This window comes from Myxocyprinus asiaticus, chromosome 35 (assembly GCF_019703515.2).
Source record: "Myxocyprinus asiaticus isolate MX2 ecotype Aquarium Trade chromosome 35, UBuf_Myxa_2, whole genome shotgun sequence".
Lineage (NCBI taxonomy): Eukaryota > Metazoa > Chordata > Actinopteri > Cypriniformes > Catostomidae > Myxocyprinus > Myxocyprinus asiaticus.
Genome location: NC_059378.1, coordinates 8,013,131 through 8,039,834, shown reverse-complemented (window position 1 = coordinate 8,039,834; position 26,704 = coordinate 8,013,131). Strand labels below are relative to the sequence as shown.

At 39.3% G+C, this 26,704-nt stretch overlaps 1 protein-coding gene across 2 annotated transcripts; it reads left to right on the top strand.

The window, feature by feature from the left end:
• The first annotated feature begins 673 nt into the window (after window positions 1-673).
• Window positions 674-24,866, top strand: cxxc1b (CXXC finger protein 1b). 2 transcript variants are annotated; one of them, XM_051672845.1, is made up of 14 exons: window positions 674-872; window positions 1,337-1,452; window positions 1,592-1,692; window positions 1,826-1,950; window positions 13,475-13,630; window positions 13,713-13,844; window positions 14,449-14,556; window positions 14,658-14,836; window positions 15,159-15,366; window positions 23,776-23,886; window positions 24,008-24,057; window positions 24,169-24,265; window positions 24,343-24,495; window positions 24,598-24,866. In XM_051672845.1, the coding sequence occupies exons 1-14, from the start codon at window positions 870-872 to the stop codon at window positions 24,742-24,744; spliced, it is 1,686 nt and encodes a 561-aa protein (XP_051528805.1). In that variant the 5' UTR covers window positions 674-869; the 3' UTR covers window positions 24,745-24,866. The 2 variants fall into 2 exon arrangements, with proteins under 2 accessions (XP_051528805.1, XP_051528804.1); XM_051672844.1 differs by having other exon boundaries at window positions 1,826-1,971.
• Window positions 24,867-26,704: the final 1,838 nt, after the last annotated feature.

The window sequence follows — 26,704 nt, the reverse complement described above, 5'->3', positions numbered from 1 at the left end:
ATATATATATATATATATATATATATATATATATATATATTTTTTTTTTTTTTTTTTTTTTTGTTTTTTTTTACTTGTCCCTCTTTTTTTTTTTTTTTTTTTGTAAATCGAAGTTTCAGTGAGGCCCTTACAATGGAAGAGACCATGGCCAATTTTTGGAGGGTTTAAAGGCGGAAATGTGAAGCTTATAATTTTATAAAAACACGCATTCATTTTTCTGTTAAAAATCATGCATTATTTGAGCTTTAAAGTTGTTTAAATCATAATTTTTACAGTCAATTTAGGGTTTTAGGATTTGTTTACATTACATCGTCATGGCAACGAAGTTGTAAAATTTGCCAAAACTTTACACAGAAAAGGTTAGCAAGCGGTTTAATCACACTAAAATCATGTTACCATACATACTGTTTAAGTCTTGAGGCTATACTTTTGAAACAGTGAGTATTTTAATGTTTACGGACTGGCCCATTCACTTCCATTGTAAGTGCCTTGCTGGAACCTTGATTTTTGCTTTTTTTTTTTAAGAAAAGGAGGAACGAGTCGAAATACATTTTTGTGATAATCAACATTATGCTGCAAATGATGTCGACTGAACTTAATTTGTATTAAACCCGGAATATTCCTTTAAACACCTTTTCCTGGATAGGACTTTTATTATGAAAAATAAAAAACCCACTAGCCCAAACAATCGAAGTGACGCTGTTAGCTAGTGACCATTCTGTTTATAATATCGCTTCAGTGCCTTGTTTATATTTACTGTTATAAAGATCGGGCGAATCACAACAATACTTTTTTAATAGTGAGATATTTGTGTAATTAATCCTCATTCAGACTCATTGATCGGATCTTTTACCAGGCGGTGAGCAGCGATGGTAAGTTTTCTTTAATGATTTGGTAGCATATTAGCTCCGGCTTCATTACTCAAGTCAATCTCTAAAATCCAAACAGTGTAAATTAAACAACGAGTGCTTTTAAGCTACGGATTATGTTTTAGAATAGTACTATATTTTGAAAGTGAACAGTTAATCCGCTCTCCTGCTATCTAGCATGCTATCATACTACTATGCCTTGTAACCCACTGATATCGAACTGTTCCTAAAACATGTATATGTGCATATATTTAAAAAGAGATATTTGCTCTTTGGCATATTTAATAAACTAGCTAATTAGTGCTGTCTATCTTGGGCTGTGAAATGACATACAAACGTTGTCTGAGGATCAAGATAAACTTTTGATGTTGAAATGCCTATTGAATGTGTTTAAGTTCAGGTATTTGTACACACTTTTCCATTGTTTAGATGACTGGTGTGTCAAAATTGTAATTGCATTTTTACAGGACAGTGAGATGTCTGATATGGATCTGACTCCAGCTGTGGATAACACCATAGTGGATGGAGAGAATGCTCCTCTGTACTGCATTTGTCGAAAGCCAGACATAAATTGCTTCATGATGTAAGACTAATCTCTGTAACCGGTTCCACCAATGCTTTTCCTTCCAATGGCAATGAACCCATAAGATAATTTAAGAAGTAAATGGAACAATGTCTCCAAACGGAGAGGTTAATTTGGGTCCATTTGTTTTTCTCCATAGTGGTTGTGATAAGTGCAATGAGTGGTTCCATGGTCACTGTATAAATGTGACCGAGAAGATGGCCAAAGCTATCAGGGAGTGGTACTGCCAACAATGTCAGGGTAAGTGACAAATTGTTTTTTTCCCTTCTCTTTGTTGCTGTTGTTTGATTACTGAATTACATTGTTGTTATACAAATGCACATTTAGAATATGTGCTAATTCATATGCTCTTAATCTATTCTCCATCTCTTAGATATGGATCCATCTCTTGAAATACGGTATCGAAAAAAGAACCGTGAGAAAGAGGTTGAGCCAGAGAGAGCTGAAAAACGATCCAGCACTCCAGAGTATAAGATCGATAGGCGCCGTGGGTCCAAAGTCAGTGTATCTTCAGTTAACGTAAAGAAAAGTCAAAAACTCCTCTGCTGCATATCAGTCTTCATTATAACTATATGTAATATGTAGGAATTAGAATGACACATATTTCAGTGTTTTTACTAGGGATGTGCCAGGGTGGTCGACTAATTGACAAGTAAGCTAACAACTGACTAGTCGATTAGTGGGGTCAATTACTAACATTAATACTTTTAGTGGTGGTGGTTTTAATGGGAGATGCAATTCGAGAGCGTTTTTGCATGATGATAGCTTGCTGCGCTTAACACCCTGTCTACACCGGGCACGTCCATTGACGCTATGCACCACATTGGCTTGAGGCTGTCTACACTGGACATGCGATTACTCTAAACCACTTATTTGTGTTGTTGGCAGTAGCTCAGTGGTGGATCTAGGGGAGGGGCCACAGGGGCAATGGCCCTAGCTGAAATCTGATTGGCCCCTTCAGTGCCCCTGTCCTGGAAAAGCATTTGTCAAAAAAAAAAAAAAAAAGCTTATTTGCATTCTGCCGTCACTAGCGCGAAGCCCGAATGTTCTAGCAACATCATGTCTGCAGGTACATCATACTGTTTTGACAGAAACATTTGTGTGAATTACAGTAGATCTTGCGCCAGAAGCGCTATGTTAAAGTTCAACTTACACGTCTCGAAATACGTACGTCTCGAGACCCCTGTGTATTGTAGCTGGGAAACCCAGCTATAGACAGACACACAAACACAAATTCTGTTCAAGTAAATCTGACTGAATCCAGACAATATAAGAAGGTTATTTTCTGCAAATTGTGGTTTGGTTTCTGTCCTATGTTAATTATGCCTTTTAAATGTAAACGTGCAAAATAGACATACTGTCGGTTAAAGCTAGGGTGTGCAATCTTTTCCAGAAACATTTTTTGTTATACTGGTTGAAAGTGTCTTCACATCCTGATAGCAATCAATAATTAAAGTGGTCTAAATGTAAAAAAAAAACAAAAAAATATCTTCTGTGGAAGGGACAGGACTAAAAAAATGATCGACCAATCATTGCATTAGGTCCAAATGTAATGATAGGATGTCCTTCCTGTCTGTCAATCTATATTTGCATACCACCGTGCAACTTGTTCGTGCAGACAATCACTCGTCATCAGCGCAGGTTCCTTGACGCTGTGCAGAGCGAGCACGAGAATGGAAGGTGAACCGCAGCTACCTTATGTTCCTCCTGAACCACCAGTAAAAGGAAACAAGAAAAGAAAGTCCATGTTAGAAACTTCTACAATGAAAAACGTCTGGATCAAGAGCGTGCTAAAAGCAGAATTAACTCTGCTCTGTGTGTGTGTGTGTCTGTTCATGTGTGATAGAGGAGGCGTGGCTTTGGAGACACCTCTGAAGCAAGGGCGGGCTCTATGCTTTCAAAGCTAGCTTGCTAACTGCTAGCCTCTCTGGATTACACACCCTAGCTTTAAATTGGAATTAGTCCGCAATGCCTTACTCCATTTTATAATGCATGGCCGTTATCACAGGAGAAACTCCATGTAGGTTCTTTTACTGTACAGAACCGCAGGTCTGTTATGCTGTCAGTCTGCGTGAACCGTCGGCAGCTCACTAACCAATAAAGTGATTTGATTTGATTTTGATAACCCGCAGACGCAGAATAATACAGGCTTTACTGATGAAGTAGCCAATGTCTGTCAGCTGGAATAATTTTTAATTTTTTACAATATAGATATCTGCGTTGGGTAACTGATAGCTTAAAAGGGATAGTTCACCCAAAAATGAAAATTCTCTCATAATTTACTCTCCCTCATGCCATCCCAGATGTGTAAGTCAAGTCATTTTTATTTGTATAGCGCTTTTCACAACACACATCGTCTCAAAGCAGCTTTACAGAAAATCATGCATTAACAGAAAATTAAACTGTAATATCTATAAAGTCTTAGAGTCATCATTGTGTAGTTTGATTAGATATGATTGTAAATTTTGTATAAAGATAAATAATAATTGTATTAAGAAACCTAGTGACCAAGCCGAAGGCGACTGTGGCAAGGAACATAAAACTCCATAAGATGTTGGTTAATGGAGAAAAATAACCTTGGGATAAACCAGGCTCACTGTGGAGGCCAGATCCCCTCTGGGTAACAGCATGAACATAATGCTAATACTACTTACAGTTGTGCTCAAAGGTTTGCATACCCTTGGAGAATTGGTAATATATGTACCATTTTTAAAGAACACATGAGTGAGCAGGCAAAACACATTTCTTTTATTTCTTATGGGATTCATATTCAACTGTAGGTTATAACAGAATGGCACAATCATAAAACAAAACATGGCAACAAAGAAAAAATGAAATGACCCCTGTTCAAAAGTCTGCATACCCTTAGTTCTTAATTCTGTGTATTGCCCCCTTTAGCATCAATGACAGCGTGCAGTCTTTTGTAATAGTTGTCTATGAGGCCCCAAATTCTTGCAGGTGGTATAGCTGCCCATTCGTCTTGGCAAAATGCCTCCAGGTCATGCAAAGTCTTTGGTTGTCTTGCATGAACTGCACGTTTGAGATCTCCCCAGAGTGGCTCAATGATATTAAGGTCAGGAGACTGTGATGGCCACTCCAGAACCTTCACCTTTTTCTGCTGTAACCACTGGAGGGTCAACTTGTCCTTGTGCTTAGGGTCATTGTCGTGCTGGAAAGTCCAAGAGCGTCCCATGCGCAGCTTTCGTGCAGAAGAATGCAAATTGTCTGCCAGTATTTTCTGATAATATGCTGCATTCATCTTGCCATCAATTTTCACAAGATTCCCCGTGCCTTTAGAGCTCACACACCCCCAAAACATCAGTGAGCCACCACCATGCTTCACAGTGGGGATGGTATTCTTTTCACTATAGGCCTTGTTGACCCCTCTCCAAACATAGCACTTATGGTTGTGACCATAAAGCTCTATTTTGGTCTCGTCACTCCAAATTACAGTGTACCAGAAGCTGTGAGGCTTGTCAAGGTGTTGTCGGGCATACTGTAACCGGGCTTTTTTGTGGCATTGGCGCAGTAAAGGCTTCTTTCTGGCAACTCGACCATGCAGCTCATTTTTGTTCAAGTATCGTCGTATTGTGCTCCTTGAAACAACCACACTGTCTTTCTCCAGAGCAGTCTGTATTTCTTCTGAGGTTACCTGTGGGTTTTTCTTTGTATCCCGAACAATTCTTCTGGCAGTTATGGCTGAAATCTTTCTTGGTCTACCTGACCTTGGCTTGGTATCAAGAGATCCCTGAATTTTCCCGAATAAGTGATTGAACAGTACTGACTGGCATTTTCAAGGCTTTGGATATCTTTTTATATCCTTTTCCATCTTTATAAAGTTCCATTACGTTGTTACGCAGGTCATTTGACAGTTTTTTCTGCTCCCCATGGCTCAGTATCTAGCCTGCTCAGTGCATCCACGGGAGAGCTAACAAACTCATTGACTATTTATACACAGACACTAATTGCAATTTAAAAAGCCACAGGTGTGGGAAATTAACCTTTAATTACCATTTAAACCAATGTGTCTGTAACAAGGCCAAACATTCAAGGGTATGTCAACTTTTGATCAGGGCCATTTGGGTGATTTCTGTTATCATTATGATTTAAAAAGGAGCCAAACAACTATGTGATAATAAATGGCTTCATATGATCACTGTCCTTAAATAAAAGACAGTTTTTTTGCATGATCAGTCATATTTTCAAAATCAATGCCAAATTTCACATTTTCTGCCAGGGTATGCAAACTTTTGAGCACAACTGTATTTATGTGCAGTGCAAGTCATGGTTTAAAATGAGTAAACTAAGTAAGTGTTAAGGGCCAGTGTTTAAAAGATTTTGTAAGAACTGTAAGATTAATGACTAATGTCTTTGAAGTTCATCCTGGATTAACTGATGCATTGTCCTTTGTTTGTTGGCTGATGAAGGCTTTTGTTGGCAATTCATTGATAGTCTGTGTATTCCATTTCAAGAGTGTAGTCCATCATTAGACCAACGTGATGCTGGCAGAGATCAATGAGGTGAATCGCAGTTCAACTGGCCGGTCATTTCGGGGAGGTCTGTCTTAAGTACAAGGTTCAGGCAATGGCATATGGAGTGTCCCATGTCTTATGGTTGGAGTTGTCATCAGTCCATCATAATAGACTGTAGTGATATCTGGCTGGCATCGGCTGCATTTAGTCATCATCACTCAGTGACACGTAGCAGTGAAATCCGACACCAAGCAGGAACGGAGCTGGATCTGGCTGGTTCTGGTGACCTTGGGATAGAAATCCCGAGGTTGAGACAGGGATACAAATAGAATAATATTAGTGTAGATGTCATTCAGTTTTTGCAAAGTTATAGATCATGAGTGTTTCTGGTTCCGGCAGGCCTAACTAAACCAGCCTAATTGTGAGTTGATGGATAAATTAGTTGTATACCTGGCTAAATAGATGAGTCTTTAGTCTAGACTTAAACTCACTGAGTGTGTCTGCATCCCGAACAGTGTTAGGCAGACTATTCCATAGTTTAGGAGCAAAATAGGAAAAGGATCTACCTCCTTTTATGGATTTTGATATTCTAGGAACTATTAACTGGCTAGAATTTTGCGATCGTAATGAACGTGATGAAATAAAGCGTGGTAGAAGGTCACTTAAGTACTGCGGAGCTAGACCATTCAAAGCTTTGTATGTAGTTAACAAAATTTTTAAATATTAAATTTATCAGGTAGCCAATGTAGCGACGATAAAATGTTGCTAATGTTATCATATTTCTTGGTTCTAGTCAGCACTCTGGCTGCTGCAACTTGAACCAATTGAAGTTTATTTATTGAACTTGCTGGACATCCTCCCAGTAATGCATTACAATAGTCTAGTCTTGAGGTCATGAATGCATGAATTAGCTTTTCGGCATCAGCAACAGAGAGCATGTGTCGTAACTTAGCAATATTTCTGAGATGGAAGAATGCTGTTCTACAAACATTGGAAATTTGATTTTCAAAGGACAAATTGGTATCAAATATAACACCCAAGTTCTTCAATGTAGAAGATGATGAAACAGTACATCCATCGAGAGTCAAATATTTTAGCTCCTTATTTTAGAGGTTTTTGGTCCAATAGTTAGTACCTCTGTTTTGGTGGAATTGAGTAGAAGGACATTTCTGGCCATCCAATCTTTGATTTCATTGATACACTCTGCTAATTTGGAGAATTGTGAAATTTCGTCGGGTTTCGAAGAAATATAAAGTTGGGTATTATCGGCATAACAGTGGAAACTTATTCCAAGATTCCTGATAATATCTCCCGGGGAAGCATATATAAGGAGAAAAGTAGAGCCCCTAAAATTGATCCCTGTGGCACTCCATACTTTTGTTTGATTTAACAATTCCTTGTTAACATAGACAAAGTGGTAGCGGTCTGCTAAATAGGACCTAAACCATGCTAATGCAAGTCCACAAATGCCAACATAATTCTCCAGCCTATCCAAGAGAATTTCATGATCTATGGTGTCGAAGGCAGCACTAAGATCTAAAAGCACTAGAAGAGAAATGCAGCCACGATCAGATGATAGGAGCAAGTCATTTGTTACTCTGATAAGTGCAGTCTCTGTACTGTGGTGGGGCCTAAATCCTGACTGAAATTGTTCATATATACTATTTATATGTAGAAATGAACATAGTTGGGAGGACACTACCTTTTCTAGTATTTTCGACATAAACGGGAGATTTGAAATCAGTCTATAATTAGCCAATTCTCCAGGATCAAGCTGTGGCTTTTTAATAAGCGGTTTGATAACTGCCATTTTAAAGTTTATTGGGATATGTCCTAAGGATAGCGAGGGGTTAATGATATTAAGAAGAGGTTCTGAGATTACAGGGAATATCTCTTTTAAGAGCTTAGTTGGTGTGGGATCTAACATGTTGTGGCTTTTGATGTTTTGATAAGTTTTGACCTAGGATTGAAGTTGCTTGTGAGGGAAATTATGAGACACTGTTTTCTGAGGTACTGTGACAGACGTTTGCATAATTCAGATTTTATTTCAGATTATTTCAATTTTATCAGTAAAGAAATTCATGAAGTCATTACTATTGTGCTGCGACAGAATATCTGGTTGAGTTGAGGATTTATTCCTAACCAATTTAGCCACAGTAATGAATAAACACCTTGGATTGTTGTGGTTATTTTCTATAAATTTGTTAACATATGCTGACCTGGCAGCTTTTAGTGCCTATCTGTAGCTACAGACACTATCCTTCCATGCACCGCAAAATACCTCTAATTTAGTGTTCTTCCACTTGCGCTCCATTTTCCGAGCTGTGTTCTTGAGAGTATGAGTGTGATCGTTGTTCCGTTGTTCTTTAATCGAAGGCACGACACTATCAAGAGTGCTAGAGAAGACTGTATTTATATTTTCTGTTATTACAGACCTTCAGACGAGGCTCATGTTTTTAAAAATAACCTGGGGGAGTAGATAATATTCATCCGTTTTAAGCCAGGTTTCAGTCAAACAGAGCACATCCAAACTATGATCTGTAATAATTTCATTTACAATTAGTGCTTTGGTTGAAAGAGATCTATTGTTTAGTAGCCCCACCTTTTATATGATGTTTTTATTCAATTTTATTGATATTTTCAAGTATTACCTTAATCAAATTTTTTCTAAATTATTTAGTGACAGTTTTGTGTTTGGTAGTTCAGGGAACAGACACAGTCTCTATATGATATCTAGGTGTGTGTTGTAGTTTATGCGACCTGTGTGACGTCTCAAGGCAGCTAGCAGACGTTTGGATTTGCCAGTTTGTCTGCTTCCTGACCTGGGTCCCATTTAGTCAAATACTATCGCTATTAAGATTATGAGCCAAATTACTAGAGTGAGCGGCACCTTCCCTGGAGGGATGGAATCCGTCACTCTTTAGCAGGTCAGGTCTACCCCGAAAACTCTTCCAACTGTCCATAAATCCTATGCTATTCTCTGGACACCACTCAGACATCCAGCCATTTGGTGATGCTAATCTACTATAAACCTCATCACCATGACGAGCAGGGAGGGGGCCAGAGCAAATTACAGTGTCTGACATCACACACCTCTTTAACATTATCTTTAATGATCTCTGACTGGTAAATCCAGAAGGTTTTATTTTTTTTAATTTTTTTTTTTATCCCCTTTTCTCCCAATTTAGAATGCCCAATTCCCACTACTTAGTAGGTCCTCATGGTGGTGTGGTTACTCACCTTAATCCTGGTGGATGAGGACAAGTCTCAATTGCCTCCGCTTCTGAGACAGTCAATCTGCACATCTTATCATGTGGCTTGATGTGCATGACACTGCAGAGACTCACATCATGTGGAGGCACATGCTATTTTCTGCGATCCACGCACAACTTACCACATGCCCCACTGAGAGCGAGAACCTCTAATCGCGACCGCGAGGAGGTTACCCCATGTGACTCTACCCTCCCTAGCAACTGGGCCAATTTGGTTGCTTAGGAGACCTGGCTGGAGTCACTCAGCATGCCCTGGATTCGAACTCGCAACTCCAGGGGTGGTAGTCAGCGTCAATACTCATTGAGCTACCCAGGCCCCAAAGCCAGACATAGTTAGTGTCGACATGAATAACAGTTTTAGAAAATCTACATTTAGCATTTGACAGCACTTGTGAATTTGATCTGATGTCAGACGCCCAAGCCCCCGAAATGCATTTAACAATAGTGGCTGGAGTCTCTATTTCCACGTTTCTTACAATAGAATCTCCTATAACCAGAGTGCTTTCAACATGATTTTCAGTGGGTGCATCACTGAGTGGGGAGAATCGATTGGAAACCCTAACAGGAACAGGAGAGTGGTGTCGCTTTGCTGAGCGAGTATGTTGCCGAGATGTCATCCAAACGCCCTGCTGCGGGGGCTCTACAGCGAGAACCATAGTGTGTGTGTTGCTCGCTGTACTATCCTCATTTGAAACAGTATCTACCGGCTTCCCTTTCTCACTGACCTCCACTAGCGTTCGGATGCGTGTCTCTAACTCATTAATCTTCTCCTTCAGCCTGACTAATTCCTTACATTTATCACATGTAAATTCCTCACTGCTGACGGAAGAAGCTATGGTAAACATGTGGCATGTAATGCAGGAAGCAATAACATGAGTGGATGCCGTGACTTACCTCAATTGTTTGTTGTTGTCGTTGTAATGATTGTTCTTGAGCAGCGAGATCAATGTGAATCCCTCACGCAATTGTTTGTTGTTATGGTTGTTCTTGATAAGCGGTGCTTTGAGATCGATGCAATAATCCGTGCAACACAGAGGAGAAAACGGGTGCACACGGTAAAATGCACGCAGTTGAATCACGAAGAGAATAGTGTAGGGGGAAAAAAACTAATAATAGGGTTCAAAACAGTGTTACTATAATACAGTGAGAGAGACACTCTATTAGCATAACACAAATATATATAAATAAATAAATAATTTCCAACATTCTTTTGAATGTCCATGTACTAAAATTAAATATTTGATGCCATGAGTGTACCTTCATTTACTATTACTATTATTTTGAATGGCCATGGAAAATGAAGCAGTGTGTTAACAATTTTACTTGGTTGCAAAAAGTAGTCCGTTAATTTACCTGATGAACTTTCACCTTTTGCTGACCCTTTATGCTTCGCAGAGCTAATGTGTGCTTCTAAATCACTTGCACCTTTATTAGCAACTGACACATAAGTGCCAGCTTTACATGTCATACATTCTGCTTCCCACGGATCTCAAACTGGACAAAAGCATGGGAATTGTTTGTGCAAATCTTCTGTAAATTTGCACTTTCGTTTGGACATTGTTTCCACTCAGCTGTCATTTGCTGCTACTGTCAAGCAACTGTTTGATGCCAAACACAACAGCGCTTTGCGCGTTCATGGAGAGATTGACAGACAGGAATTTGGCCAATAGTTGCTGCAAGCGTCATACAATCGACCAATTGGTGTGCAAGAAGGTGGTACTTACAAAGAGGGGTTAAAGCAATGCAAATATGCTTGCACACACAATGAAGTATTAGACCAGATGCACATCATAATGCAACTAAAGCCGAATCCCGGACATTTTCGCAAATTTAGAAATCCCGGCCGGACGTGCTTTTAAGGTCTGATAAAGAGGACATGTCCGGGAAAAGGAGAACGTATGGTCACCCTACTGAAAGTGAAAGTGGAGATTTACAGAAAAAAGGACTTAAATATTGAACTGTTTCTCACCCACATCTATCATATCACTTCTGAAGACTTTGATTTAACCACTGGAGTCGTATAGATTACTTTTATGCTGCCTTTATTTTATTTTTGGAGCTACAAAGTTCTTACCACCATTCACTTGAATTGTATGGACCTACAGAGCAGAGACATTCTTCTAAAAATCTTTGTTTGTGTTCAGCAGAAGAAAGAAAGTCATCCACATCTGGGATGGCATGAGGGCAAGTAAATGATAAGGGAATTTTCATTTGCATTTAACTAAACGTGACTGGCACACAGCCTGCCAGTTTCTACTCAGTAAATCTTACGGAATCCACGCAGACAATTTATATTTAGTTTATGTTAGATTTGTTTTTTATATACATTTATATTTAGTTTATATTTTGCAATTTGAGGTTTGGGTTCTGTACCATGTTATGTATTATCATTTGGATGTAAATGTGATCCTCCTCAAGAAAATTTAATTTCATGATAACTATGTTTTCAATTGATATCAAAGAACTGCTCAGAGCATGTAGAAGATACAACAAAATTATTTAATTATTGATAAGTTTGTTTTACATTCCTTGTGTATTATGTCATGTGTTCAGATTTCAAGAGCATAGACTCATGTTGACTTGAGTCAATAGCCTCTCTATTGCCCCCTCCTTTAAAAATTTCTGGATCCGCTCATGGTAGCGCCAGCACGTGCAGCGCAAAATGGAACGTGACACCCGTTTACTGTCGGTGTGACGGACGCGCCACAATGGACGCTTCCAGTGTAGACAGCATCGTTGATTATAATGGGATTCTATTGCTTTTGACGCAGTGCGATGAGCCACCTGTGTCTGGTGTAGCAGGGTGTAACACTGAATTTTTTCATATAAATAATAATAAAAAGACTCCAATTATTCATAAATAATATTGTATATTTACAATCTTAAATCCACATTTTTGTTGTTGTTTTTGTCCTTACTTGTAAGCATATAATTCTGGTTCTGTTCGCTCATCTCCCTCCAAAAAGTCTTCTTCCACTATATGGCAGCAAGTACTAGTTCACGCACCACCCCCATTGTTTCATCGAATATTTCTGCTTGAGTGGACCATTAGCTCAATCTAGGTGTCATTAGAAAGCTGAGATCTTCCCCTTTGCGAGGGGAAAATTTCATCATCCCCATATTGTCATCAGTAGTCAATAACATATATTTCCGATGATTTGTTTATCATTCTTTTCTTGCTGGACCTCATATTTTGTTCTGGACATCTAAGATATAACGTTGGATTATTCAGACAAGCAAGCTCACAGACAAGCAAAAAATGGCTCATTTTGTAGAAAACTGCCTAAAGTAAAAGCAGACAAAGTTTTTAGCAATTTGGGGCTTACAGCAGCAGTGATCGGTGCATAAAAGAGACATTTGTATTTGATGTCTTACAGAAATCATATTTCACTTGTGGTATTAGGGCAATAAAATAAACTGTACAGTCGCATTCCTGAGAATGAGAGCTTTCATTTGATATATGATTGTCTATTTAAGTGCTGTTTGAAAGACACACATTCATATTACTGTTTCTACCACATGACCTCTAGGTGGCGCTGATTTGCGACGTGAAAGTTTTCAGGCCTTATTTTATGTAACATAAATGCAGAAGTGATGGTCATCTATGAAAAGTTCAGATACTAAGATTTCAAACGATACCCATATGCCTGACTTTCACGACATAGCGCCCCCTTTTGGACCCACCGGCGGGTCTGCAGAGTTAAAGAGGTTTTTAGGTTTAGTCTTTTTATGCGCTGTATCAACAATAAATTTCAAGATGATCACTGTCAAATATGAAATTCTCTGCTGTGAGTAATGTTTACCGTATTTGTGAGGTGTTGTGGAGAGAGAAAGTTTTTTGCAGATTCTGTCTGTCATGACTTGAATAAATAGTTGACTTAAAAAAGGTTTATACTGATTGATGTGATTTGTCCTGAAGCGGTTTCATGCCGCTCTGTGTTGAAATCTTTCTTATTTCTTACGTTTCTTACTTTGAAAGTTTTGTGCAATAAGATGTTATAGTTATTTAGTCTATTTATTTGTTGAATATCCGTTAGTCACCATGTTGAATTGCTGCAGTTGGCATCAGTATATCCCTCTAGAAGGCGTCTGATGGGGTCACGTGAACATAACGGAACTCAGTTATACATTATTATCCTTAACACCGACTAGTTGTTCAAACAACTGACCAACTAGTCAATTATGAAAATTGGTAGTTTTTGCACATCCCTAGTTTTTACACCAAGGTGTGTGGAACAAACCAAGATGAGTAATATTACTGTCCTAACTGTTTCCCAGGTGAAACGTTCAGCTCGTATGTGCGGGGAATGCGAACCCTGCACTAGGACAGAGGATTGTGGCCAATGCGACTTCTGTAAAGATATGAAGAAATTTGGTGGCCCAAACAGGATTCGTCAGAAATGTCGTCTAAGGCAGTGTGTCGTCCGTGCTCGGGTGAGTATCGTCATTTATTTAGGTTATGTTTTTATTTATCTTTGCTTTTTAGATGTTGATTTTATTTCGCTTTTTTTGGCAGAAAATGCTACGTGTTCGGGATGAGGAGTTTTCTCTGCGTGAGAGGAAGGACAATATAATGCACAGACGATACTCGGATGATTATGATGAGAATGAGATGGAGCTGTATGAGCACTACAAACACAGAGATGCGGTATTGACTAACTGCTGATGCTCAACCACAACCACTTAGTATATATGTTCATTTTAACTCTTATCAGGTTGTAATTTGAAGAGCAGAGCAAAATCAAAAAACATATTCATTATTCCTCAGCTTTACCATATCACTATAAAAATAAAGTTAGCATAAAAGGCCACAAAGATTTAAATACTTGATTTAAATGCACAAGTTTTCTTTTCCCCAGATAGGACTTTTATTATGAAAATGAATCACTTGCCCAATCAGTTTAAGTGACACTGTTAGCTAGTGACTACAGTAACCATTAGGTTTATAATATCACTTAAATTCCTAGTCTGCTAGGACACATGTGAACATGAGCACCAGTTGGTCAAAAGTCCTTGCAAACATGACTCAGAAAAGTGAAGTTAGTTCTGAGGTTTAGCACCATTTATTTGCAGATGACACTTGCTTTGATATTTTGGTATCTAATGCAAAGACAGTCAGATATTGATTGTGACGTAAGGGACCAAAAGTTTCCATCTACTTTTTTCCATCTAGCTTGTTTGGGATGATACTTTAGTTATTATTGCTCAAAAGTTAACTTTTTCCCTTTTCTTCTGACACTTTTTTTATTTAGTCATGGGGCAGTGAAGATGAGGATGGACCAATTTACATTCCTGTCCCACGGAAGAAAGCTATAAAAGTCAAGCATGTCAAGAGGAGAGACAAGAAATTTGACAAAAAGGTCAAATGAAAGTCACCGACAGTGCTTTATAAATTATAAATAAATGCATTGCACTTGGTGCATTATAAATAAAATACATTGATTGTGCTTGTCTTTTATAGAAAGAGTCTCGTCGCCACAAGCAAAAACAGAAGCACAGAGATCGTTCGAGACACAGCGAGAGGGGAGACGGCAGAGATGGAGGAGACCATCGACAGTGCCTGGGACCAAACTGCATCGAGGCAGCACGTCCAAGCTCAAAATACTGCTCTGAGGACTGTGGCATGAAGTTGGCTGCCAAGTAGGTTATTCTTGCGCATCTTCTGCTGGAGTTGCATGCACAATCTGTTAACATAGAATAGTCATGTTAGGTTACACCAATTTTTCTTTTTTTTTCTTTAAAGGTGCACAAAGTAATTTTTTCCTTATTAAAAAAGTTTAACTCCTTAAGAGTTAAACTGAAACTGAACACTATTAATTTTAAGTGATGCTGCATCCAAGCCGCTAGGTGTCAGTGTAAGTCCAAGATGACACAAAGACAAAAGTTACTGAGTGCACCCTTAATATATGTTTTGAAAAAGTGAACAGACTTGATTGATTTACTGATATGCTGATCTGTGCAGCCGGATCTATGAGATCCTCCCCCAGCGTATACAGCAGTGGCAGCAAAGCCCCTGTATCGCAGAGGAACAGGGCAAAAAACAGCTAGAGCGCATCCGCAGGGAGCAGCAAGCCGCACGTTTGCGCCTAGCCGAGATGGAGCGACGTTTCCACGAATTGGAGGGCATCATTGCCAAGGCCAAGCAACAGGTGGTCCTACAGGATGAGGATGTGAGTATTCACTATTACTTTCTCATGAGGAGAAGTCTTTTGACTTTAATGGAAAAACTGTTTCTTGTCATGTTTATCTGAGTGTCAGTGTTCCCATGGTCATGGAAAACCTGGAAAGATCAGGACATTTTTAAAATTGTTTTCCAGCCCTGGAAAAGTTGTGATAATTGATACAATCTTGAAAGTTATGGAAATTTCTATAATGAACATACATTTTTTGAGTCTAAAATATTTCAATATTGGTCTTGTGTAGGGTAAAACTGACAAACTGTAGTCATGTCTGATCTGTGAACGAATCCTACTTTTAAAGGTCGATTCTTTTCAATGAATCGGTCAAACCAGTTGACAAATCGATCAGAATGCTTATTCATTAAGGTTTTATGTTGTGTGCACATGTGAATAAAATGTTTTAACCCTCTATTTCATGCATTATGAAATCATTTTTAAAAATGTTTGATTTACTTTTTTTTTATATATAAAATTGATCACATTACTAAAATAAAAAAATAGAAAAAATTCTAATTTAATAGAATATTAACAGAATACTTCATTGTTTAGAAATAGTGTTTGATAGCGGAATTCCTGGTTAACAGCATTTAGTTATGTTGCTTGGAGTGACTATACATTTTGTGGATGTCAGAATACTAAAAATGTAAAAACATTTTATAATGAACAATAATGAAAAACTATTTTATTACTCTAAATACTGGTGTAATAGACTTTATCTGCTATATGACACATATGAGATCATGATGACGCCATGGATGGCCACCTCGGTGTGGAGCACTTCTATTGTTTTGTTGTTTTTATTTGTTTGTCCTGTGTTTAGTAATCGTTTTCCAGTCAGTTTTACCAGAGATGAACTGCTGAACATTTTGAATATTCGGACGTTTTGTTTGACATTTTAGTCGGAGGCGCGGCTGTGTTGTTTAAACGCGCTATGAGACGCAGGCAAGGGAGAATTGCAGGCACGCTGGTTAGGCTCCGTCGGCAGGGCTTTCGAACAACGCTGCCGAGCATTCATCTTGCGAATCTCCGCTCTCTTCCTAACAAAACGGATGAACTACATCTCACCCTCACAAACAAGGACTTTTCAACCTCTGCTGCCTTGAGCTTCACAGAAACCTGGCTGAGTGAAGCCATTCCGGACAGTGCGTTACATCTGCCGGGCTTCCAGCTGTTCAGAGCGGAGTTAACGGGGAAAACGAGAGGTGGTGGAACATGCTTTTACATCATTGAAAGTTGGTGTACAATTGTAACAACGTTAGAGAAGATGTGCTGTCCTAATTTGGAAGCGCTCTTTATTAACTGTAAACCTTTCTACTCGCCGCGGGAGTTTTCCTCGTTTATTCTGGTGAGTGTGTATATCGCGCCAAACGCGTGTTTGAATGCCGTGCTGCAACAGCTGGCTGATCAAATCACAGACACAGAACAACAGTACCCGGACTCGGTTATTATTATTCTAGGGGATTTTAACAAAGCAAACCTCACCTGTGAACTGCCCAAATACAAACAGCACATTACATGCCCCACCAGAGACAGGAACATACTGGATCATTGCTACACAACAATAATGGATGCATATCGCTCTGTTCCTAGAGCAGCTTTGGGACTATCTGATCACTGTCTGGTTCATCATCTTCCAACTTTCAGACAGAAATTAAAATCTGCTAAGCCTGTAGTAAGGACTGTAAAGTGATGGACCAATAAAGCAGAGCTGGAACTACAAGCCTGCTTTGACTGCACTGATTGGAGTGTTTTTGAGGCTGCAGCCACAGACCTGGACAAGCTCACAGATACTGTTACATCATATATCAGTTTCTGTGAGGATATGTGCATTCCTACTAGGACTTATTTAACATTTAACAACGACAAACCATGGTTTATAGCGGAACTCAGACAGCTTTGTCAGGCCAAAGAGGATGCTTACAGAGTTGGGGATAAAGTCTTGTACAATCAAGCCAGGAACACACTGAATAAGGGAATCAGAGTGGCTAAAAGAAGATACTCTGAGAAGCTGAAAAACAGGTTTTCAGCTAACGACCCTGCATCAGTGTGGAGTGGCATGAAACAACTTACGAATTACAGGACTCCTACCCCCAACCCTGTGGTGGACCAACAACTAGCTGACGACTTGAATGTGTTCTACTGTAGATTTGAAAGGCCCAATCTCACACCCCACACCCACTCTGACCTTCACTTCACACAAACACCAACACCTCCTGCAACCCCCCTCCTCCCCCATCCTGCTACTCAACCTGCACTTAAGATCGGTGAAGATGATGTGAACTGCGTCTTTTGAAAACAAAGGATAAGGAAAGCACAGGGCCCAGATGACGTTTCAGATCCATCCTGTGCTAACCAGCTGGCCCCCATCTTCACACAGATCTTCAATTGATCACTGGAGCAGTGTGAAGTCCCATGCTGCTTCAAACATTCCACTATCATCCCATCCCAAAGAAACCAAAAATCACAGGACTTAATGACTACAGACCTGCCGCCCTGACGTCTGTGGTCATGAAGTCATTTGAGAGACTGGTGTTGGCCCACCTGAAGGACATCACTGGACCCTTTCTAGATCCCCTTCAATTTGCTTATTGAGCAAACAGGTCTGTGGATGATGCAGTCAATATGGGATTGCATCATATCCTGCAACATATGGACAGACCAGGGACATATGCAAGGATCCTTTTTGTGGACTTCAGTTCGGCTTTCAACACCATCATCCCAGCTATACTCCAGAATAAATTACACCAACTCTCTGTTCCCACATCTATCTGTCAGTGAATTACCAGCTTTCTGACAGACAGGCAGCAGCTTGTGAGACAGGGGAGATTCACTTCCAGCACCTGTACAATCAGCACTGGTGCCCCAGGGTTGTGTGCTCTTCCCCACTACACTTCTCCCTCTACACCAATGACTGCATCGCCAAGGACCCCTCTGTCAAGCTCCTGAAATTTGCAGATGACATCACTGTCATCGGCCTCATCCAAGATGACGATGAGTCTGCATACAGAAGGGAGGTTAAACAACTGGCTGTCTGGTGCAGTCAAAACAACCTTGAGCTGAACATGCTCAAAACGGTGGAAATGATTGTTGACTTTAGGAGGAACCTCCCAACACTGTCCCCCCTCACTATTCTAAACAGCACTGTGGCAGCAGTGGAGTCATTCAGGTTCCTGGGCACTACCATCTCACAGGACCTGAAGTGGGAGACCCACATTGACTCCATTGTGAAAAAGGCCCAGCAGAGGTTGTACTTCCTTCGCCAGTTGAGGAAGTTCAACCTGCCACAGTCGCTGCTGATACAGTTCTACTCAGCGGTCATTGAGTCTGTCCTCTGCACTTCAATAACTGTCTGGTTTGGTTCAGCTATGAAATCAGACATCAGAAGACTACAAAAGGACAGTTCAGACTGCAGAGAGGATTATTGGTTGCCCCCTGCACCCCCTTCAAGAACTATACACTTCCAGAGTGAGGAAAATGGCTGGAAAAATCACTCTGGACCCCACTCACCCTACCCACTAACTTTTTGAACTGTTGCCTTCTGGCCGACGCTTCAGAGCTCTGAGCACCAGAACTGTCAGGCATAGGAACAGTTTTTCCTCCAGGCTATCCATCTCATGAACAGTTAAAACTGCCCCTTTGAGCAATAATTAATGTGCAATACACAGCTTAGTCTTTTTATATAACACATCCTACCTCTTCTGCAATACATTCCCTTGCACTGTACATAACTGATTTGTATTTAGATTTGCACTACGTATGTGTGTGTGTATGTATGTGTGTGTATAATATAATTATTGTCTCCTTGTTTTTTTGTTATTAACATTTATATTGATTCCATTCATAAAAAACCAATAGACACAACATAAAATATGGAATCAGATATATAAATTAAACCCTTCCCCCGAACATCCCCCCCACCCAACACAAACACGCATTACAGTGGTCTCTTACAATTATAGCAAAAAATTTGAAACAAATTTAAAAAACAATACTTCTAAAAAGCAAGAGTGCACATACACATCAAATTAAAAATCAAAAATCGCTCTCCACTGCCCCTCCCCGAGAACCCTCCAAAAAATCAAAATATCCACCCCACTTCCTATTAAACAAATCCCACTTTCCTAACCTTCTGAAGATTACCTCCTCAAATGCCGCAACCTTGCTCATCTTCCCACACCACTCCTGAAACGAGGGTGCCCCAGCCGTCTTCCACCCACTGAGTATTATTCACGTGGCCACCATAACTCCGGCCAGGACCCAACCTCTCAAGTGGCTATCCCCAAAATGTATGACTTCCCCATCACCCAAAATGCAGAGACTGAGGCAAAATGAAAACCTTGTGTCCAACACATCACACACAAATCCCTGAATCTTTAACCAAAATTTCTGTATTTTAACACATCCCCAAAAAACATGGGTTGTGTCCCCGTCTTCTGATTGGCATTGCCAGCAGGTGGGTGTGTCTTTAAGACCAAGTCTATACAATCTAGAGGGGGTCCAATATAATCAATTCAAAATCTTAAATTGCATCAGACGCACCCTCGAATCTCTTGATGTAGACTTGACGTTTTTTAGAATCTTAGCCTCCTCCAATACCAAATTTAAATCTCTCTCTCCCATAATCTCTTGAGAGAAGTTGAAGCTCCATCCACCAGACTCAGAATTAAAAGGGAGTAATACACTGATGCCTCATGACCTTTTCCAAAAGCAGTAATCACCACTTCTAGAGTATCTGCCCTTTTAGGGGGGTGTATACTACTCCCAAAAATAGTACAAAGCAGCTGTAAGTACCTGAAGAACTGAGATCTGGGAATCCTGAAATGTTGGACCAAATTTTCAAAGGATCTCAACATACTACTCTCATATAGGTCACCGAGTGTATTAACACCCCTCTCAATCCACTCCGACCCACAGAAAGGGGACAAATTGTCTCCTTGTTAACATTTCTCCCAGAATTTACCTTAAAGGAATATTCTGAGTTCAATACAAGTTAAGCTCAATTGACAGCATTTGTGGCATAATGTTGATTACCAAAAAACATTTTTTTGTTTCGTCCCTCCTTTTCTTTAAAAATAGCAAAAATCGAGGTTACAGTGAGGCACTTACAAATGGAAGTGAATGGGGCCAATTTTTGGAGTGTTTAAAGGCAGAAATATGAAGATTATAATTTTATAAAAGCACTTTCTATTATTTTTCTGTTAAAACTCGTGTATTATTTGAGCCGTAGAGTTGTTTAAATAGATGTTTACTGGAATTACAGGGTTTATGGCGTTATGTCGTCATGACAAAATTGGATATAACTTTACACAGAAAAGGTTAGTAAGTGATTTTATCACACTAAAACATGTTAACACACATTGTTTGTCTTGTGCCTATACTTTTGAAACAGTGAGTATTTTAATGTTTACAGATAGTGCCTCACTGGAACCCAGATTTTTGCTTTTTTTTTGAAAGAAAAAGTGTAAAAAATGTTGTTGTTGTAATGAACATTATGACACAAATGCTGTTGATTGAGCTTAACTTGTATTGAACCCGGAATATTACTTCAAATGTTAAGTAAATCCTAATAAAGGTAGATAGTTTAAAAATGGATAATGCAAAAAAATAATAATAATAATAATAAATAAATAAACAGCATGACAACTGCAATATTCTCTGTAGTGGCTGGATGGGTAACACCACTGGACAGGTGGTCTGTATTCATTCCACTGTCACAGAGTGTTGCTTCAAGGCAACAAACATGTTTAAGGAATTCCTCATAACATACAAATTATATAGCTCTAAATTTTTTAAAAATGAACTTTACTCACTAAAAAATGTGAATATTTTTTGAATGATGAAAAATCAGTACAAATGGCTTTTCTGAGGGCAGTTCTGCAGGGCAAAAATGTTCAGCCTCCACACAGTTCATCATGCAAAAAAAAAAAAAAAAAAAAGATTAGGGTAACCACCAGGACACATTTTAACCAAGAAAACCTTAGGTTAACCAAGAAAACCTTAATTTTTAACCATTTTATTGGAATTTGATATACATAAAGTGCTTTCAAAGTGAAACCATCAACCTACTGCTTTACTTTACATGAGAACATACAGATGAGATAATGCAATGTCTTTTTGTGAATGCTGTGATTTTGTATGTTGAACCATGCCCCCATTTTTCAATCAGCCCCCTACATTGCAAGTAAATCACTTGCATATGTGACCAAATTACACGCTATTCATCTGTTATTAGCCACTGGCTAGTCAATTCTCAGATTTCACTCGTCAGTGATTGAGTTGTGTTGTGGTGAAGAACTTAAGCACAGTGATCAATTTACTGTATAAAAAGTTGCCGTTTAAGAAGCCTCATATTTTACTGCATGTAAAATGTAACTTAATTGGCTGCAGTGGGTCCTGAGGTGTCGTGGATCACGCTGTAACCATCGCTTTAGTTGAGCCACGATGTTACATTTACTTTGCATTTAACAACGTTGAATCTTATTTTGCTTAAACTTTTTCATGGACTGTTTTCACAACATTCTCTGTTTTACAGCATGGCTAAAGACCAATAATGCGCCTGTTGGACATCTGTTAGAAGGTCAAAGTGTTGCAAAACTCGAGGGCTTGTAGATTTTAATTTGAGAACTTGTACAATAAATATTTCACACATAATATCATGTAAGTCAATACGCTTTATGCAAGTAAAAGTTTCCTTTTGGCTCGTTCCGTGTATTTTGTGTCCAAAGACGAGATCCACACACTCCATTTTCATTTCATGTCTCTTTTAATTTACAGTCTGTTGGTGATCAAAAAATAAAAATGAATTGTAATCATACATTGCATGGATGAGGGAAAATCACCAAGCAATTTCTCTCTCGTTAATGCGCCCTGCGCTAAGTCAACCGTAAACATTTGTTCACAGAGCTGCCAGTTCCCATAAAGGAGTAGTTCACCAAAAAATGAAAATTCTGTCATCATTTACTCACCCTCATGCCATCCCAGATGCGTGTGACTTTCTTTCTTCAGCACAACCCAAATTAAGATTTTTAGAAGAATTTCTTAGCTCCTTTGTTCCATACAATGCAAGTCAATGAAAAAATCACATAGGTCTGCATAAAAGAAATCCATATGACTCCAGTGGTTAAATCCATGTCTTCAGAAACGATTTGATTTGATAGGTGTGGGTGAGAAACAGATCAATTCTTTAGTAAATTTTTACTATAAATTCTCCTCCTGCTCAGTCAATCTACATTTTAACTTTCACATTCTTCTTGAGTTTTTGATGATTCACATTGTTAATGCATACGCCCCCTACTGTGCAGGGAGAAGAATTTCTAGCAAAAATGGACTTAAATATTGGTCTGTTTCTCACCCACACCTATCATATTACATATTAAGATATGGATTGAACTACTGGAGTCTTATGGATTACTTTTATACTGCCTTTGTGCTTTTTGGAGTGTCAAAATTTTGGCACCCATTTATTTGCATTGTATGGACCTACAGAGCTGAAATATTCTTCTAAAAATCTTAATTTGTGTTCTGCAGAAGAAAGTAAGTCATACACATCTGGGATTGCATGAGGGTGAGTAAATGATGAGAGAATTTTCATTTTTGGGTGAACTATTCCTTTAAAGAGACAGTACCATTTTAACGCTTTATACATATAAATGTAAGCTCAATGTACATCGTACAAGTGCACATAAACATGTAACAAAATGTAGTAATGTAGTAAGTGTTATAAATGTGTAAATATAAATGTTTAAAGGGACAATCATAAATTATGAAATGTTAACTTCAACAAAAAAATTTAATATTGAGGAATTTGACAGAGGCTCTTGCAGCATCTATGCAGGCGTTTTTACATGGTACTTTTGAGAAAGTAGCACTTAAATTATTATTTTTATAATACAATTATTAATTATTGTTAAATGAGGAATTCTATCTTCATTATTAGGTTTCAACCTTGTTAATTTTTGCTAAAAATGTGTATGAATTTTTTAAACTGTGACAACAGCTTGAATTATTTCTATAAATGCAATTTCATGACATCATGAATGTGAAATTTGTACTTTTTTAAAAAACTAAATTGTGATTGATAAAAAGTCTCACATGCTATATTGAGTGGAGCCATATACAGTATATGAATACTTTATATATGTGAAGATGGTACCTTCTCAGTTTGCTTTAATCTTTTTCGGTTTTCAGTTGCATTACGCTTACATGTCGTCAAAAGTCTGGCGAGTAAAAACTAAAATATACTAGCCAATGGTGATTATTACTCCAACTTGTTTGTAGAGGGTTGTCAATACTTGTTAGAGATGTTTCAAAGAGGCATGAGTAGTTTGAACAATGCTTTCAAAGATGATCCACCCATCAGCTGTCTGGTTACCATGATAACATATCAGTGCACTCTTGCAGGTGAATGAAACAGACAGCGAGGACACAGACCTTCAGATCTTCTGTGTGTCCTGCAGTCACCCCATCAACCCCAAGGTGGCACTGAGGCACATGGAGAGATGTTATGCCAAGGTGAATTCCTTTGATAGTCTGTGATATATGATCAACACATACACATTGAACATGAGTTGCTGGTTAATCCCATTCTAAATTAATTCAGAACGTATTAACTCTTGGTTTATTATTTTAACAGTATGAAAGTCAGACCTCTTTCGGTTCCATTTTCCCTACAAGAATAGAAGGGTAAGGGGACAAAATTTGTTGAATTATAATACAGTCCTGCAATTATGTTTGGGTCTCCCCTAATTTTGAGTCTCCTATTCATTGACTTTTTTTATCTTTCTTTACTATCAGGGCAACAAGGCTCTTTTGTGATGTATACAACCCGCAGAGCAAAACGTACTGCAAGAGACTTCTGGTCTTGTGCCCAGAGCATTCCAGAGACCCTAAGGTGACAGTTTAGTAACAGTCCCATTGTATTTCCATTAAAACTACACCATCTCTGTATAACATGTTTTCTTCTCTCAGGTCCCACCAGATGAGGTGTGTGGATGTCCACTAGTACGTGATGTGTTTGAGCCAACAGGAGAGTACTGCAGGGTCTCCAAACGCAAGTGTAACAAGCATTACTGCTGGGAGAAGCTCAGGCGAGCAGAGGTGGACCTGGAGCGTGTACGAGTGGTCAGTGATGTTTTGCCTTCAAAACGGTTACATATTTTTATTTTAACATTTTAAGGAAAGAAAAACTTGATTTTAACCTAATTTCCTTCCCACTCCATACAGTGGTACAAGCTGGATGAGTTGTTTGAACAAGAGCGCAATGTGAGGACAGCGATGACCAACAGAGCAGGACTGCTGGCTCTCATGCTCCATCAGACTATCCAGCATGACCCACTGACCACTGACCTCCGCAGCAATAAAGACAGATAGCCATGTGAACAATTAGAGCTCATTGGAAAAACATTTGTTTACATTTGTATACTTTTCATAATATATATTTGTCACTATTTGGACAGTCATTCCTATTAAACATGTTCTTCATGTCTCCTTCAGTCTGCATTGCTTCATTTTACATGTGACAATGAAATTATTGAACTGTAACATATTAGGTTTTCTGTGTTCTGTCTACACATAGTTGTGATTGTTTCAAGTTGCCCCAGGCTGCATTGGTACAATAATTGATAAAATACCTTGTTCTTAAAGGGGTCATGACATGAACAATCAAAATTTCCTTCATCTTTTGACATATAAGAGGTCACTGCACTATACACTTTTACTACAAAACGGCACTGGCTCTCTGACGTTCTTCGTGAACATCGGACTGACCTCAGGGTGGCTGAGAGATGGCAGAAATCTAAAGATCCAGCAGATCTGAGTTAGTATCAGTCTCTACTTGATGCTTTTTCTGATAATGTTAAATCTGCAAAAACTTCCTATTATCATGACAAGCTCAGCAGCACCACAGACACTCGCAGTCTATTTAGGACATTTAACACACTTCTCTGTCCTCCCCCTCCACCGCTTGAAACCTCGCTGACAGCAGATGTCTTCGCCACATGTTTTACTAGTAAGGTTACAGCCATTAGCAATACATTATTAGCACCACACCCTTTCCAACACCCACTGCTTGTATGCACCTCTTCTATCTTTATGCTCTTTCCTCTGACAGACACTGAGGTCTTTAAACTCCTCCTCTCCAACCACCCCACCACCTGCCCCCTTGGTTGTATTCCTTCCCACCTCCTCCAAGCCATCTCTCCATCCATCCTACCTGCACTCACACACATAATTAACACATCTCTACTTACAGGCACTTTTCCCACCACATTTAAGCTGGCTCGAGTAACCCCACAGTTTATAAAACCTGCACTTAACCCCACACAAGTAGAACACTACAGATCAGTGTCTCTTATCCCATTCATGGCGAAAACACTTGAAAGGGTAGTTTTCAATCAGATCTCTGCCTATCTCTCGCAGAACAAGCTTCTGGATGACAATCAGTCAGGCTTCAAAAGTGGACATTTCACTGAGACTGCCCTGCTGTCTGTCGCTGAGTTGCTGAGACAGGCGAGAGCTGGATCCAGATCATCCGTCATGATTCTACTGGACCTTTCTGCAGCCTTTGACACAGTCAACCATCAGATCCTACTGTCCACCCTCTCTTCTCTGGGCATCACAGGAACTGTGCTTGGCTGGTTTAAGTCCTACCTCTCAGGTAGGTCTTTCAAGGTAGCCTGGAGAAGTGAGGTATACAAGTCACATCAGCTACTTTCTGGGGTACCTCAGGGCTCAGTGCTTGGGCCACTTCTCACTGGGACCCATCATTCAAGCATATGGGTTCTTTTACCATTGCTATGCTGATGACACAGCTCTACTTGTCTTTCCAGCCCAACGACACCACGGTGATTGCTTGAATCTCTGCCTTTTTGGCAGACATCTCAGCCTGGATGAAGGAACACCACCTGCAACTTAACCTAGCAAAGACTGAGGTCCTCGTCTTCACAGCCGACCCTGCTGTTGAACACAACATCACTGTACAGCTGGGTTCAACTACAATAACGCCTTCCAAAACAGAAATCTAAGGGTAACCATCGATAACCAACTCAATTTCACAGACATCTCAAAGACGGCACGATCATGTAGATTTACACTCTACAATATCAGGAAAATAAGACCCTTCCTCTCTGAACATGCCACACAACTCATTGTTCAGTCACTTGTCATAACTAGACTGGATTACTGTAATGCTCTCATTGCCCCTGCAAATGATCCAGAATGCAGCAGCACGTCTGGTCTTCAACGAACCAAAGAGAATGCATGTCACACCACTCCTTGTTTCTCTTAACTGGCTGCCGGTTAATGCACGTATCAAATTCAAGCCTCAGCTTAT